General features: G+C 45.8%; 1 protein-coding gene across 15 annotated transcripts in view; it reads right to left on the bottom strand.

Moving 5' to 3' along the window:
• Positions 1–15,817, bottom strand: part of OBSCN (obscurin, cytoskeletal calmodulin and titin-interacting RhoGEF) — a 511,999-nt gene that overhangs the window by 12,376 nt on the left and 483,806 nt on the right. For all 15 annotated transcript variants that reach the window (XM_068235137.1, XM_068235143.1, XM_068235140.1 and 12 more), the window contains 7 exons: positions 15,652–15,774; positions 12,764–12,871; positions 4,433–4,600; positions 4,225–4,347; positions 3,403–3,570; positions 1,917–2,004; positions 548–787 (listed from right to left, as the gene is read on the bottom strand). In XM_068235137.1, coding sequence (XP_068091238.1) covers positions 548–787; positions 1,917–2,004; positions 3,403–3,570; positions 4,225–4,347; positions 4,433–4,600; positions 12,764–12,871; positions 15,652–15,774 — 1,018 coding nt within the window. The remainder of the gene's footprint in view (positions 1–547; positions 788–1,916; positions 2,005–3,402; positions 3,571–4,224; positions 4,348–4,432; positions 4,601–12,763; positions 12,872–15,651; positions 15,775–15,817) is intronic.

The raw sequence follows: 15,817 nt of genomic DNA, 5'->3' as shown, positions 1-15,817 counted from the left end.
TACTATTGCTAAATCTAACTCTATTCTCACACGAGCCTTTTCTTACTCTGATGCCTAACCGACACCTCACCCTGCCCTTATTGATAACTAACCCTAACCAAACAACCCTCCCCCAGGATGCCCTACTCTAACCGACCCTGCTTCCCATGCCTAGCCAACCCCCCACCCATACCTAACTCTAACCACTTCCCTCTTTGGAAAGCTGACCGATATCTGTGCTGCCTTCAACCACTATAAACGATAAATATTGGGTGCCCCTTAGGCACTCATGTTAATATCGGCCATAAATGTCCATATATGGAAATTTGTGCATTGCGGCTACAGTCCGTTAGTTGTAGCCACCCTGTCGCCCACTATTTTATCAGACGTCTCCAGCCAGTGCCCACATTTTTATAGCATTTTTATTAACCAATATAATCTTCTGTTTCAGCTGTTTTTAATGTGTTTCTGCCAAATTTCAAGTGGCAAATATCTGTGGTTTATTTTATGTATAAATATAAAAAGATCTACACCCCCAACTTAGACCCAGTTGTCAGAGCACTCGTACCCTGCGGACAGGAAGTGCAGCAGCTGCCGGCCCTCGCAGAGCTCCAGGATCAGCGCTAGGTGCTGTGGGCTGAGGAAGGCCGCGTGGAGTTGCACCACGTTGGTGTGGTGAAGTTTCTTCAGGATGTGATATTCCAGCACCGTGTCTTCCTTTGTCTCCTCCATGTACGGGATGATCTTAGTCACAAAGAGACGCCCACTTGTCTTCTCTGTGCACAGCCTCACCGTGCTGAACCGTCCCCTGAGGAACAAGAAAGATCAGATGTAGAGGACATTATTGTCTAGGCCTTGTCGAGAAGTGAGGAAATTTGGCATGCACAGTGCCGGGTTCTGAACACTCCACCTACTATAAGGCTGCCTCACTTTTCAGTACCCATTCCTACAAATTAGTGTTCTTCCCTTCTTCTCAACTCTTCAGTTAACACCAAGAAGGGCCCTCCAGCCTTTCCACCCCTTCATACAGGAGTTATGTAGCCCCTCTTCCCCAGCAGACAGCACTGCACCTCCTCACTCCACGGCTGGCTTACAGTTGTCCGGAAGCCTGGCCACTAGGGCGTAACTACAGAGGAGTAGCCCCTGCTTCCGTGCGCGGGGGAAGGGGGGGAAGAGCTGTGAGGGGCACCAACTACTTCTTTGCTACCTCCGATAAAGGGTTTATTTTTCAGATCAGGTGTTTTTGTGGCTTCACTGGTTATGGGTGTGAAATTACGATGTCTTGTTTTATGACCGGTGCAAGATGGCCTTCCAGACTGTGAAGGTCACCACCAGGGGGAGGCAAGGGAAGGGGTGTGAACAACTGATTTGTAGTTACGCCTCCTTCCTGGGCTACGCCCTCTTCTCATAAGTAACTAGAAGAGGGTGGTTGAGTAGCATTCCAGTCACATCCCTTTGTAGCATCTCCCACATCCCAGAATCCTTTGCACTGCAGTCTAGTACAGTCATGAATGCAGTTCCCCTTACCACGTCACACACCATTGCTTACCCTGATTTTCAGCATGAGGTAGTTTTGTCACTTATCCTGTCATTTGTCATCAATGCCTAATTCTAACCTTACAATATTTGCCGATCAAACTAAAACTTTACCTTTTCCTTATCAACTAACTAACAATCCTTTACTTCAAATTCCCCCTTTTTACATGTGAGCAAGACATCCTGTTCAAAGCCCCTCCCACAGACTGCTGATTGGGCAGTGCAGGTCAGTCGCTGACCACACGGTGCAGTGCGGTACAGTCTGATTGGCACGAGGCAAAGCCCTCCCCCTTCTGATATATAAGTGCAGCTGTGCAGGGACTACATGGAACACATCTGAAGACAGAATCAGGCACTGGTTGTAAAGATGATTCCATTCTTCCAACAGTTAAACAACTAACCTCTTAATTCCCATCTGTAACTCGCTGGTCAGTTGTTGTTGTGACGCCTCTGATGCTCCTCCAGTCTCTGCCAGTCCGGGGAGGTTTGCTGTGAAATCAGAGAGAAATGAAAGTTCGTCTCCTGGGAGAAATAAGATCGTTTTCATATATGTAATGTAAATGGTACATGTGCTGGCCTTAGCAGTCCAGTAACAAAAGAGTTACAGTCAGCTAAACCTACTTGGTTTCAGCCTCTCTGTAAGTATAATCTGATGATCAGGGTCAGGGCTGGTTTTACAATAAGGCACTGTAGGCTTGTGCAGATGTACCTCCTGTGAGGTGGTCAGGGTGAAAGATAGGTGGGCTTAAAGAGAAACTCCGACCAAGAATTGAACTTTATCCCAATCAGTAGCTGATACCCCCTTTTACATGAGAAATCTATTCCTTTTCACAAACAGACCATCAGGGGGTGCTGTATGACTGATATTGTGGTGAAACCCCTCCCACAAGAAACTCTGAAGCCTGTGGTACTCCTGGCAGTTTCCTGGCTGTGAACCTTGTTGCATTGTGGGAAATAGCTGTTTACAGCTGTTTCCAACTGCCAAAAAAGCATGCAGCAGCTACATCACCTGCCAGCAGTAAAAATGTCCCCATGTGATAAATGTCAGAATATAAATCAGGGAGAGGAAAGATTTTACAATGGGCAAACACTGACTAAATCATTTATACATAAATATTGTAAAAATGAAGCACTTTTTATTACATTATTTTCACTGGAGTTCCTCTTTAAAACAATAAATTAAGCTCTGCTATCTCTGTGTTAATATTCAATGGAGGAAGCTGCCAGACTCAGCAGCAGCACAGCTTCCAGAGACAGATAAGCAGCTCTGCTTTCTTTATATGCAATGTAAGGCCTTGTTTCCTCGCATATAATTATGTAGGCAATAAAATGTGGATATATTTCACTGCCTTTTTCATAACTCCACAGTGCTGTTGGTCCCTGTGGCAGTCAGTAGAGTAGATATAAGGCATCGTTAAATCGGCTTCACACCATTCATGTACATAAACTGCAATTGACACCTTGCAATGTGATCCCCCTTCACAGCGAAACACGTTGTCTATTACCGGGTGCCATTGGCCCAGGCATACCAAGCGGATGTTTGGATACACCCTCCACAAGAGGGTAGAATTCTGTGAGTGATGGAATGGGGAGGCAGCAGGCAGCTACATACCTCCATTGACACCAATGCCCTATATGGGGGAGGGGGCACCTTTGGCTACTTGTACTGGGAGTGGCTATCTATACTGGGGGGACACCTTGGTTACCTATACTGGGGGTAGTTTGGCTACCAACCAGTACTAGAGATCTACCTTTTTTTTTTTGGGGGGGGGGGGGGGGGGCACCATTGGCTACGTAATATCTGACTGGGGGAGGGGCCACAAATTATGTGCCACTTGGGACCACAAAAACCTTAGCCGCTCCCCATCCTTTTCTAGCAAAACTCACCAGGATTCGGCCGCCCAATCCTCACACTGGGGGAGGGGTTGCTGTATGGACCCATTCCGGCTTTACTGATGCATGCTATGCGGAAGGAGTACACTTGGCTCTCAGACAGGCTGTGCGTGGTGTAACAGCAATCCGATATATCCAGCGTCAGCGCTCTCCACTCCTCACCTGTTACAATAACATAGAAAATACAGAAGAACGTCACCAAACTTTATTCCTACTTCCACCGAATGATTTTACTCATCTTGTTTTAGGAAATTGGGGGACAATAAAAAAGGGAAGGGGGGAGGGGAGGCAGACGGGTACAAGAAAAACAATGGTGTGCTTGGTTTTAACATAACTTTATTCTTTCATTAGTTATTTACACGTTTCTGACCACTTATAAAATGTGTTCAATGTGCTGCCCATTGTGTTAAATTGTCAATGCAACCCTCTACTCCCACTCTTCACACACTGATAGGGACCCCGCAGGAGAAATGCTAGCACAGGCTTCCAGTATCCGTAGTTTCAGATGCTGCACATCTCGTATCTTCACAGCACAGACTTCAGATGACCCCAAAGATAAAAGTCTAAGGGAGTCAGATCGGGAGACCTTGGGGGCCATTCAACTGGCCCATGACGACCAATCCACTTTCCAGGAAACTGTTCATCTAGGAATACTCGGACCTGACACCCATAACCTGACCTGACACCATTGAGCTCCTGGTCTCTCTCATCTTTAGAATCTTGGAGGCTGCCTGTGTGCAACCACCAAGAGTCACACCAGAGTTTGCCAAGATAAGGAGAAGGTTCAGAAGAAGGAGACATAGGTAAAACACTCACCCTCCTTTCTGTACTGGAGAAAGTAGGTGACAGGGGTGTTGGACTCCACCGGTTTCCATACAATCAGAGCACCATCTTTGTACACCTGAGCCACGTTTGGGCTGCTGGGGCAGCATGGGATCTCTGTGAATGGAGAAGATGTACAGTTATACACAATCGTCACTTCAGAACATTCATGATATGTCTGATCCCCACCCTGGCCACTCACCGGCCTTCTTCAGAATACAGCAGGTGGAGGCACTGCCCAACATGTTGGTGGCCACGCAGGCGTAAATGCCTAAATCGTTGGCGTGAACCACCAGGATGGTGAGAAGGTGATAGTTCTTCAGGGTGGAGGAGATGAGGACTCTTTCATTACCCTGAATAGCGACTCCGTCTGGAGAGAGAGGGAACAGTCAGTGCTGAGCATCAGGAGAAAAAATAGGAGAAGATGGAGAGAAGGGCTGGTAGGGAGGGACGGAACACTCGAGACCATAGATAGTTCTAGCCACACATAAGGCAACAGGAACTCTTTATACAATCTCAAAATCAATAAAATCAGTACTTCACTGTTTCTCCCTTTAAAGGACACTCAAGATGACACGTGACATGATGAGATAGACATGTGTATGTACAGTGCCACGCAAACAAGTAACTATGCTGTCTTCCTTTTTCCATTCTCTCCCCGAAAGAGTTAAACATCAGGTATGCAAGTGACAGTTTCTGTCTGGGACTGACTATAACATAATTCTCACTGATAAGGACTTACAGCCATAAAACACTTTACTGGCAGAAAATGGCTTCTGAGAGCAGCAAGGAGATAAAAAGGGTCAATGGTTTATAGATTTTAGCTCTGGGATTCTTAATTGCATGTGTCATTGAGGAGTGGTAATGAAACAGTAAAAACTTAAAAAGTAAATTTAAATCTATATATATATATATAAGTGTGTGTGTGTGTGTGTGTGTGTGTGTGTGTGTGTGTGTGTGTGTGTGTGTGTGTGTGTGTGTGTGTGTGTGTGTGTGTGTGTGTGTGTGTGTGTGTGTGTGTGTGTGTGTGTGTGTGTGTGTGTGTGTGTGTGTGTGTGTGTGTGTGTGTGTGTGTGTGTGTGTGTGTGTGTGTGTGTGTGACCGATTTGAACGAAACTTGGTATACAGATCCCTTACTACCTGGGATGATATGTTCTGGGGGTCTCGCGGCCCCCCTGCACACCTGGGCGGAGCAACAAACAGCAAATCAGATTTCACCCATTCAAGTCAATGGAAAAAATGTAAAAGGATGCCATTCTCACAGTAATCAAGCCAGAGTCCCCACACTTGGCACAGTTGGTCACTTGGTGACAGAGGTTACGAATCCAGGAAAAGTGGGAGGAGCATAACACAGCCAATCAAATTTCAGCCATTAATTTTAAATGGAAAAATGTAAACTGCAGCCATTCTCAGACTGTTAATCGCAGGGTTCTCAAACTTGTCACAGTTGGTCACTTGGTGAATGCGATTAAGATTCAAGAAAGTAGGTGGAGCCTACTACAGCCAATCAAAATTCACCTATTGATTTTCAAGGGGAATATTAAAACTGCTGCCATTCTTACACTGTTAGTGGCAGAGGCTTCAAGCATGGTACAGTTGGTCATTGGGTGACTGGGGTCCAAATCCACTAAAGGGGCGGGGCCACAAACAGCCAATCAGATTTCCTTGCTGGATAAACTGCTTCCATTCACACATTTTTGATGCCAGGAACCTGAAAGCTCACAAACTTGGTCGTTGAGTGACTGTGTGTCAAGGTTACAAAAAGTGGGCGGAGCCAAAAATAAAGTTCACTAGAAAAATATAAACTGCAGCCATTCTTACACTGTTTCTGGCAGGGTTCTCAAACTTTGCACAGTTGGTCACTGGGTGAATGGGATGAATATTCAAGAGAGTGGGTGGAGCCTACAACAGCCAATTAAAATTCACCTGTTGATTTTCAAAGGGAATATTTACATTGCTGCCATTCTTACACTGTTAATAGTAGATGCTTCGTGGGGGGCGCCGCCGCCGCCGCCGAGCTGGAGGGGTAGCGGGCAGGGCAGGGGTATTGGGCCTAGCGGCGGGGAGGGGGGTCGGACCCCCCCCTCCCTCGCCTGGGTCCCCGTCCTCCGCTCCCCTCCAGCCTTAAATACATCACAACTAGCGCAACTCGTAAGAGGTAGTGGGCGGGGAGGACTCACCTCTTCCTCGCTCGATCCAGCGTGCGCTCCACTGACGTCCCTTCCTGCAGCGCCGTCCATTTACAATACAGTGGACAGCGTGCAGGAAGTGACGTCAGTGGAGCGCACGCTGGATCGAGCGAGGAAGAGGTGAGTCCTCCCCGCCCACTGCCTCTTGCGAGTTGCGCTAGTTGTGATGTATTTAAGGCTGGAGGGGAGCGGAGGACGGGGACCCAGGCGAGGGAGGGGGGGGTCCGACCCCCCTCCCCGCCGCTAGGCCCAATACCCCCGTCCTGCCCGCTACCCCTCCAGCTGGGCGGCCGGCTCCCCGCACCCTCCGACGGGCGGATGCCGCCCCTAGAAATTTGCCGCCTGAGGCAAAAGTTTCACCCCACCTCATGAGCGGGCCGGCCCTGTTCAAACCTGGTACTGTTAGTCACTGGGTGACTGGGGTTCAAATTCGGAAAGGGGGCAGAGCCACAAACAGCCAATCAGATATGTTTAATTTCAATGGGAATATACAAATAATTGATACCAAAAGCCCAAAGCTCATAAACTTGATCATTGAGTGACTGTATGTTAAGGTTAGAAAAAGTGGGCGGCGCCAACAACTGCATTTTATTCCAGGGGAAAATATAAACTGCAGCCATTCTTACACTGTTAATGGCGGGGTTCCCAAACTTGACACAGTGGGCCACTGGGTGACTGGGAGTAATATTCAGAAATGTGGGTGGAGCCAACAACAGCCAATCAAATTTCACCTATTGATTTTCAAGGGGAATATTTACATTGCTACCATTCTTACACTGTTAATGGCAGAGGCCTCTTAGCTGATAGGTGACTGGGGTCCAAATTCACAAAAGGGGGCGGAGCCACAAACAGCTAATCAGATTTGTTAGATTGATTTCAGCCATTCTGTTATTGGCAGGGTTCTTAAACGTGACACAGTTGGTCAATGGATGAATGGGATTAATATTCAGGAAAGTGGGTGGAACCTACAACAGCCAATCAAAATTCACCTATTGATTTTTAAGGGAAATATTGAAACTGCTGCCACTCTTACACTAATAATGGCAGAAGCCTCAAACCAGCTACAGTCGGTCATGAAGTGGCTGGGGTTCAAATGCACTTAAGGGGTGGAGCCACAAACAGCCAATCAGATTACTTTACTGGATAAACTGTTTCCATTCACACAATTTTGATGGAAGAAACCCAAAAGCTTAAAACTTAGTCACTGGGATTTTCTGGGATTAATATTCAAAAAAAGTGGGCGGAGCCTAAAAAGAAAATCAAAATTCACCTTTTGATTTTCAAGGGGAATATTTAAATTGCTGCCATTCTTGCACTGTTAATGGCACAAGCCTCAAACCTGGTACAGTTGGTCATTGGGTCACTGGGGTTCAAATTCAGAAAAGGGGTGGAGCTACAAACAGCCAATCAGATTTGTTTCATCTCACTGGTAAATTACAAATTATTGAAGCCAAGGACCCCAGAGCTCACAAACTTGGTCATTGAGTGACTGTGTGTCAAGGTTACAAAAATTGGGCGGAGCCAAAAACAAATTTCACTAAGAAAATCTAAACTGCAGCCATTCTTACACTGTTAATGGCAAGGGTTCTCAAACTTTGCCCAGATGGTCACTGGGTGACTGAGATTAATATTATGGGAAGTGGGTGGAGCCTATAATAGCCAATCAAAATCCACCTGTTGATTTTCAAGGGGAATATTTAAACTGCTTCCATTTTTGCTCTATTAATAGCAGATGCCTCAAACCTGCTACAGTTGGTCATTGGGTGACTGGGGTTCAAATGCCAGAGAGATGCAGAGCCACAAACAGCTAATCTGATTTGCTTAATTTCTATGGGAATATACAAATTATTGATGACAAAGACCCCAAAACTCACAAACTTGGTCATTGAGTAATTGTGTGTTAGGGTTGGAAAAAGTGGCCGGAGCTAACACCAGCCAAATACATACGCAGGCAACGCCGATTCATCAGCTATTATTCATAAAAGTGGATGGAGCCTACAAAAGCCAATCAGAATTAATCTATTGATTTTGAAGGGGAGTATTTCATTACTGCCATTCTTGCACTGTTAATGGCACAAGCCCCAAACTGGGTACAGTTATTTATTGGGTGACTGGGGTTCAAATGTAGAAAAGGGGTGGAGACACAAACAGCCCATCAGATTTGTTTCATTTCAACGCAAATTATTGATGCCAAAGACTGCAAAGCTCACAAATTTGGTCACTGAGTAATTAAGTAATTGTCTGTTACTATTACAAAAAGTGGACATAGCCAACACCAGCCAAATACATACCCAGGCAATGCTGGGTCATCACTGGACGGAGACAAATATATATTTGACTGGGAAAATGTAAACTGCAGCCATTCTTACACTGTTAATGGTAGGGTTCTCAAACTTTGCACAGTTGGTCACTGGGTGACTGGGATTAATATTCATAAAAGAGGGTGGAGCCTACAAAAGCCAATCCAAATTCATTTATTGCTTTTCAAGGGGAATATTCAATTGCTGCCATTCTTGCACTGCTAAGGACACAAGCTTAAAACCTGCTACAGTTGGTCATTAGGTGACTGGGGTTCAAAATCAGAAGAGGGTGGAGCCACAGCCAATCAGATTTGTTTCCTTTCAATGCAAATTATTGATGCCAAACAATGCAAAGCTCACAAACTAGGTCATTGAGTCTTTGTGTGCTAGGGTTAGAAAAGTGGGCGGAGCCAACACCAACCAAATACATAACCGGGCAACGCCGGGCAATCAGCTAGTATAAAATAAAACTGTGGGATATCTAAAAAGTCATTTTTAGAAGGAGGATAGATACAATTGTTTATCTCATCTGTTTATTTTCCCCTCAGTTGTCCTTTAAGAATCCCAGTGTAACATCTGCCTTTCCACAAGTCTGGATCTTCTGCTTGGTGTTTCTTTAACAGTTTCACAGCATCAGAACTTTGTTTTTCTTACCCAAGCCTCATTTTTAGCTGCACAGAAGAAAACTGCCCGGGCATTTTTCCCTTGATGCTGAGCAAAGTATGATGGGATTTCTGATGTTGTTGTTCTCCTTCTGCTGTTTTGGTACAATTTTTTTTTTTTAATTTGAGATTTGAAGCCTAGCGCGTGCAGCTGGTAGGGGTGATCAGGACACAGGACAGTTGGAACCGTGTCTCATGCTCCCTGTCACCTCTTTTCAACCAAAAAGATGCCTGCCCCCATGAACAAGACGGCTGCCCCCATGAAATCACAAACATTTGCCTGTTCTTTTAAAACCGGGTGGGTAAGAGATTATATTACCCATCTATTTTAATTAATGTAGCTAATGTAACTTAATGACAGTATGCTTGTTTAGGCTGGAGTACTTGCAGGCATCACAGAATGCTGTATCACTTGTAGTTTGGTCAAGTGATGTTCAGTTCAAATGTTGTACAGATATGAGCAGTGCGTAACTACAGGGGAGCAGCCTCTGCGGCCGCAGAGGGGCCCAGAGCTGTACGGGGCCCCCAACTATTTCATGCCCTCTGATAAAGGGGACCATCCTTCAGATGGGCCTTTTTCCACTGAACAGCGGAATCGCAAAATCGCAAATCGCTGGTGATTTTTAAATCGCTAGGGTTGTTACTTTATCATAGAAATCGTGAGAAGTATTTTCCACTACAGTAATTCGATTTGGAAAGCACAAATCGCAATCGCTTTCTGGAGCTTTTTTTTAGAGTGATAATGCAATGCGAATGAAAAATCGCAATCGCTGGCGTTTGTGATTTGTGATTGTGTGCTAGTGGAAAGGGCCCGATCATCTGTTTTGTGGTTACACGTGTTATGGGTGTAAGGATTCTGATGTCCACACTTGTTTTATGACCCTTGTGAGCTGGGCCCCCGGGCTGTGAGCTGGGCCCCGGGCTGTGAGCTGGGCCCCCGGGCTGTGAGCTGGGCCCCCGGGCTGTGAGCTGGGCCCCCGGGCTGTGAGCTGGGCCCCGGGCTGTGAGCTGGGCCCCCGGGCTGTGAGCTGGGCCCCCGGGCTGTGAGCTGGGCCCCCGGGCTGTGAGGGTCACAAGGGGTACCTGATACCCCCTTTCCCACGAGAGAGCTTTACCTTTTCTCAAATAGATCACCAGGGACGTCTGTATGGCTGATATTGTGGTGAAACCCCTCCCACAGTGTGATGTCAGCGCCTTTGTCCTGACCGTTGGCTGTCTGTGAACCTCATTGCATTGTGGGAAATAACGGCTGCTGCCAAACCTTTTCAGTCTATTACAATGTTAGTGGGTGTCTTTATAGATGATGACAGTTGGGGCTGTCTGTTTTTTTTCCCCTTGTCTGCCAGCAGTAAAGATGATGACTTCCAGGCCCACAGTGGATCAAACAACATAAATGCGTTACACAGTGAATATCAATCATTTCTTGACCTTTCTTCTCGTATATACCTTGCAATATCTTGATTTATTTTTTTCCCCCTTCTACCATTTGTTGTTAAAATTCCTCTTTAGAGACCTTTTTCACTGCAAATTGTGATTGCATTCACAATTACGCCGCAATTCTGATTGCAGTTTGCATTATTTTCCAAATGTGATTTCCTGGGCGTTACAGCATGGTTTTTCATGCAGTTGTCGTTATGCAATTTTGGGAATGAAGGGGACAGGACTTCATGTCGCAAAGGTGAATTGCGCAAAGATCGCATAGTACTGTTTGCTATGCCATTTTTGTGCACTCCCATAGACTACTACTTAAACGCAATTGCAGGGAAATCGCGCTTAGTTAAAAATTGCATCACGGCTGATTGCTGCAGTAGGAAAGGGATGCCACAATTACAGTGATAGTCACGGTGTCCCTGCGATTTCCAGAACGCCTCAAAATTACGATCAGTGGAAAAAGGCTCTGAGGCCTCGTTCGCATTGCGTTCCGTTTGTGTTAGCGTTCACGTTGGGCGGGTTTTGCCGTTTTTTGGGGGGTTTTTTTGCGATTCCCGGCAAACTGTTTTTTTTAAAACGCTTTTCTAAGCGGTTTTGCCGAGCGATTGCGTTTTTTCACTTTCTGACGCCAGTCAGGAAGTAAACTCTTTGACCCGGAAAAGAATAAGTACAATGTATTTATTCTTAAAAACGCGAATGCAAACGCTGCAATTTCTGAGCGTTTTGCGTTTCTCCTATACCTTCCATTGAGGCAGAATCGCCCCAAAAATGGTCCAGGCACCGCTTTGCTGCCACACAGTGCACAACCCGTGCTGATAGGAACCTTCTCATAGACATTTATTGCACAAGCGTTTTGTGTGTGAAAAAAGGACGAAAACGCCTCCAGTGTGAACGAGCCCTTATTGTGTATTTGCAAATATTTGTAAATAATGTCTGTTTGTTTTTTGTTTTGTTTTTTAAATGATAGTTATAGCTGAGGATTTTTGAAGAGCCACTAGGGGGCAACACAGAGCTTCTCTCATTTTTGTATTAGTATTTTTTCCACATTTGTCTTCAAGGACACCCGAAGTGACATGTGACATGATGAGATAGACATGGGTATGTACAGTGCCTAGCACACAAATAACTATGCTAACTATACCTTTTTTTCTTTCTCTGCCTGAAAGAGTTAAATATCAGGTATGTAAGTGGCTGACTCAGTCCTGACTCCGACAGGAAGTGACTACAGTGTGTCCCTCACTGATAGGAAATTCCCCTTTTTATCTCTTTCTTGCTCTCAGAAGCCATTTTCTGCTAGGAAAGTGTTTATTTGTGTGCTTGGCACTGTACATACACATGTCTATCTCATCAAGTCACATGTTACTTCGGGCATACTTTAAAACCGAATTATGGCCTATTTTCCACTTGGGCAGAAATCAGGCCAAATCCGCAGAGTTTCCCCGCAGGCCAATCGTGCGGGGAAACTCTGCCATAAGGGATAAAGCCGTAGCCGTCCGAATCACTTGCCATAGCCATTCGGACGACACTGCAGCACTTTTCTGTGCGAGTGGCAGCGGTTCCCATAGCTGTGCATGGCACGGCTTCCGGACCGGGATTCGGCTGTGTGCTCACACAACAGGAAGTGCCGCTGTGCATCTTGTAGGATGCGCTGCGGCTAGTGGAAATGGAGCCTTACAGTTCCCCCTCTGCTCCAAAAATTTGCTGTGCCATTATAAGTTCTAAGAACAAAGCCTTGTCTTTTTTTTTGTGCTTTTAAAAAAAGGGAGGTCTGAAGGGGTGAATAGGTTTAGTTTAATTTTTCCCTGCAGTCATATATGGCAGTGAGCTTAGGTTCCAAGCTATTAGCTGTTCTTTTATCCCTGACTGCAGGAGATGAGACTTGAGAGACTTTCTGTGTGCAGGCTACTAAGAGACAATCTGTAAGAAAAGTTTAGTTGCATATTCATTCTACCTTTAAACCATTCCACGTTGGTCACTGGCTGAGATGTCCTGCAGGATAACGTTACCATGTGACCAACCACCACCGTCTGATCCGTCAGCTCCTCTACGAACGCTGGGGCTGTGGAGATAGACGGAGGAGATGAAACAACAACAGAAAAATCCTACAGAGCTTTACCGGCCAAAACGTCTGACATAAGAACTGCCTGCTGTGCTTTGGAGGCACCAATAGGAAGACGCCCCGCCCAGGACAACAGCATTGGAAGTGTGTTAATTTTAAAGGGATTCTGTAAACTGGCAATCAGTATTAAAGCAACACTATCAATAACCAAGTGTTCTAAAATGACAATGTACAAATAGTGTTGAAGTAGCTGTGTAAACATTTCCTACTTTTTATGTTAAATATCAGAGGCAAAAGCTGTAATTCGTTGTGTGTAGGTTGTAGTTACATTGGAACAAATCATTAGCAAAAGGGGAGTCTGTGCTTTAGTGATACACAGCGAGTGCTGTTTTTTGCATATGAGACTACAGTGTTATATGAAAAGCCTGGCTGTCGGGTTTCACACACAAATACAAAAGTTTATGCAGCACATAACAAAATAAATTTCCTCTGCTCTGTGCAGACAGCTCATTCAGAGAGACAAGCAGCTGCTAGTGAGACTGCTAAAGGTATAAAGTACAGTACACACAGGGTTAACAGATGCAGGGAGAGGGATTCCCCCCTTCCCTTTATAATTCACTGGTTCCTCATCCTGTCAGTGAATGTGTGAAAGGAATTTGATACAGTAAACAAAGAGATAAGCTGTGAAGGAAAAAAAAATAGTCTCATATCTTTATTTTCAGTTATATAGCCTTAAAATAACATTGCATCATACTGTCATTTTTTTCATCCATAAAACAAAGCAGAAATAATGGCCCTTTGAACTTTCCTGCAGTGAAACCTTATCTCAAGCAGCCTCTCACTGTTTCTTGGCTGTCTCAGTGCTTCAGAAAACAGGACTGTATTCAAACTAGTGATGGGTCGTTCACGAACGAGCCGGCTCTTTGCTGCGAACGACAAGAGCCGGTTCTCAGTTTTAAAAGAGCCGATGCCTCAGCCGCCCCACACAGCCCTGCTTTGGTCTGTAATAAAGGGCGATGAGGCATGCTGGGAGATGTAGTCCTCCTCTTCCAGCTTGTAGTAGTGTATGGGGCGGGGCGGAGCAGAGCAGTAGCAGGAGGGATTGCCCCAGTCAGAGAAGCAGTCTGGAGTTGTCATGGAGACGGGGGCGGGGCTTTTACTCTGATTCTGAGTGGTGTCTAGTGATATTTAATGAAGAGCTGATTCAGAGCCGTAAGAGCCGGCTCTTTAATGGGAGCCGATTCAGAAGAGCCGATTCTCCGAGAAGAGCCGGAATTCCCATCACTAATTCAAACCAAGTTGAGTGGGCTTTTGTATAGATAACAACTGAAGTTTAACTCTTCCTGTACTGGGAAACAATATGAGACTCTTTTGTTTGCTGCTAATGTTCTATTTCTTAGCTGTACTACACCTACAATTCATTATCTTATAAGTTTATTTTCACTTCAGGTTTGCTTTAAATTAATCCTCATCTGAATCATATCAGAATACACTGAAATCATACCTCCCAACTTTTTGAGATAAGAGGGACAATTAAGCCACGCCCTGCCACACCCCTGACCACGCCCATCACAACCCTAGTCACGCATACCATAAAGATTTCATAAGAAAAATAAGTTGTTTTATAATTCAAACCACACTGGTCCTTTCTATCCTGCTTCATTTTCCTTCATATTTACATTTTACAATGAGAAATATAGCAATCTAAAGGAAGGGAATAAAGTTTGGAGTCAATAAAACACATTTTTTAGTAGAGAAATATATATATTTACATAGAAAGAGGGACAAAGTCCTGAAAGTGGGACAAATGAAGAGGAAAGAGGGACAGAGGGACAGGGCTCCCAAAGAGGGACTGTCCCTCCGAAATAGGGACAGTTGGGAGCTATGCTGAAATTGCTGCAAGAGTAATGACATTCTACGTCCATTTAAAGGGAACCTAAACTGAGAAGGATATGGATATTTCCTTTCAAAATAATACCAGTTGCCTGACTCTCCTGCTGATCCTGTGTCTCTAATACTTTTAGCCACAGCCCCTGAACAAGCATGCAGATCAGGTGCTCTGACTGAAGTCAGACTGGATTAGCTGCATGCTTGTTTCAGGGTGTGATTCAGCCACTATTGCAGCCAAAGAGATCAGCAGGACTGCCAGGCAACTGGTATTGTTTAAAGAGAACCCGAGGTGGGATTTAATTATGTTAGCGGGGCACAGAGGCTGGTTGTGCACACTAACACCAGCCTCTGTTGCCCCATGGTGTGCCTCCAGGACCCCCCTGCGCGCCGCTATCCCCTCCGCAGTGCTAGCGACACACAGCGTGCCGCCAGCACAATGTTTACCTAAGCGCTGTCTGTCAGTGCCGCTCCCCCGCCTCCTCTGTATCGGCGCTACCCACCCGCGTCACTTCCCTCCAATCAGCGGGAGGGAAGGGACGCGGGCGGGTAGCGCCGATGCGGAGGAGGCGGGGGAGCAGCGCTAACAGACAAGGCATAGGTAAACATTGTGCTGGCAACACGCTGTGTGTCGCTAGCACTGCGGAGGGGATAGCGGCACGCAGGGGGGTCCTGGAGGCACACCATGGGGCAACAGAGGCCGGTGTTAGTGTGCACAACCAGCCTCTGTGCCCCGCTAACATAATTAAATCCCACCTCAGGTTCTCTTTAAAAGGAAACATCCATATCCCTCTCAGTTTAGGTTCCCTTTAATGGTGTTACCCTTTAAAGTGATCTGACATCTCCATAAGATCACAGAGTGGATTTACCCAGAATGCTTTGGTGATAGTTACCTTTATCCTTTGTCGGGAGGGAGGGTAGTCTGAAAGACGGCAATACTCTCCTCTTGGCTGGCATAGAGATTCGGCTGACGGTTGCCGGCTCGGGAATTAGGACTTTGGGGGCTTCAGGTGGAACTAAAATAAAACCCAAAGTCATTATCAGGAGCAGAGAAGCCAC

The sequence above is a fragment of the Hyperolius riggenbachi genome, chromosome 5 (genome assembly GCF_040937935.1).
Source record: "Hyperolius riggenbachi isolate aHypRig1 chromosome 5, aHypRig1.pri, whole genome shotgun sequence".
NCBI classification, from domain to species: domain Eukaryota; kingdom Metazoa; phylum Chordata; class Amphibia; order Anura; family Hyperoliidae; genus Hyperolius; species Hyperolius riggenbachi.
Note: the sequence above shows the minus strand (reverse complement) of the source record. Positions and strands in the feature narration are given on the sequence as shown.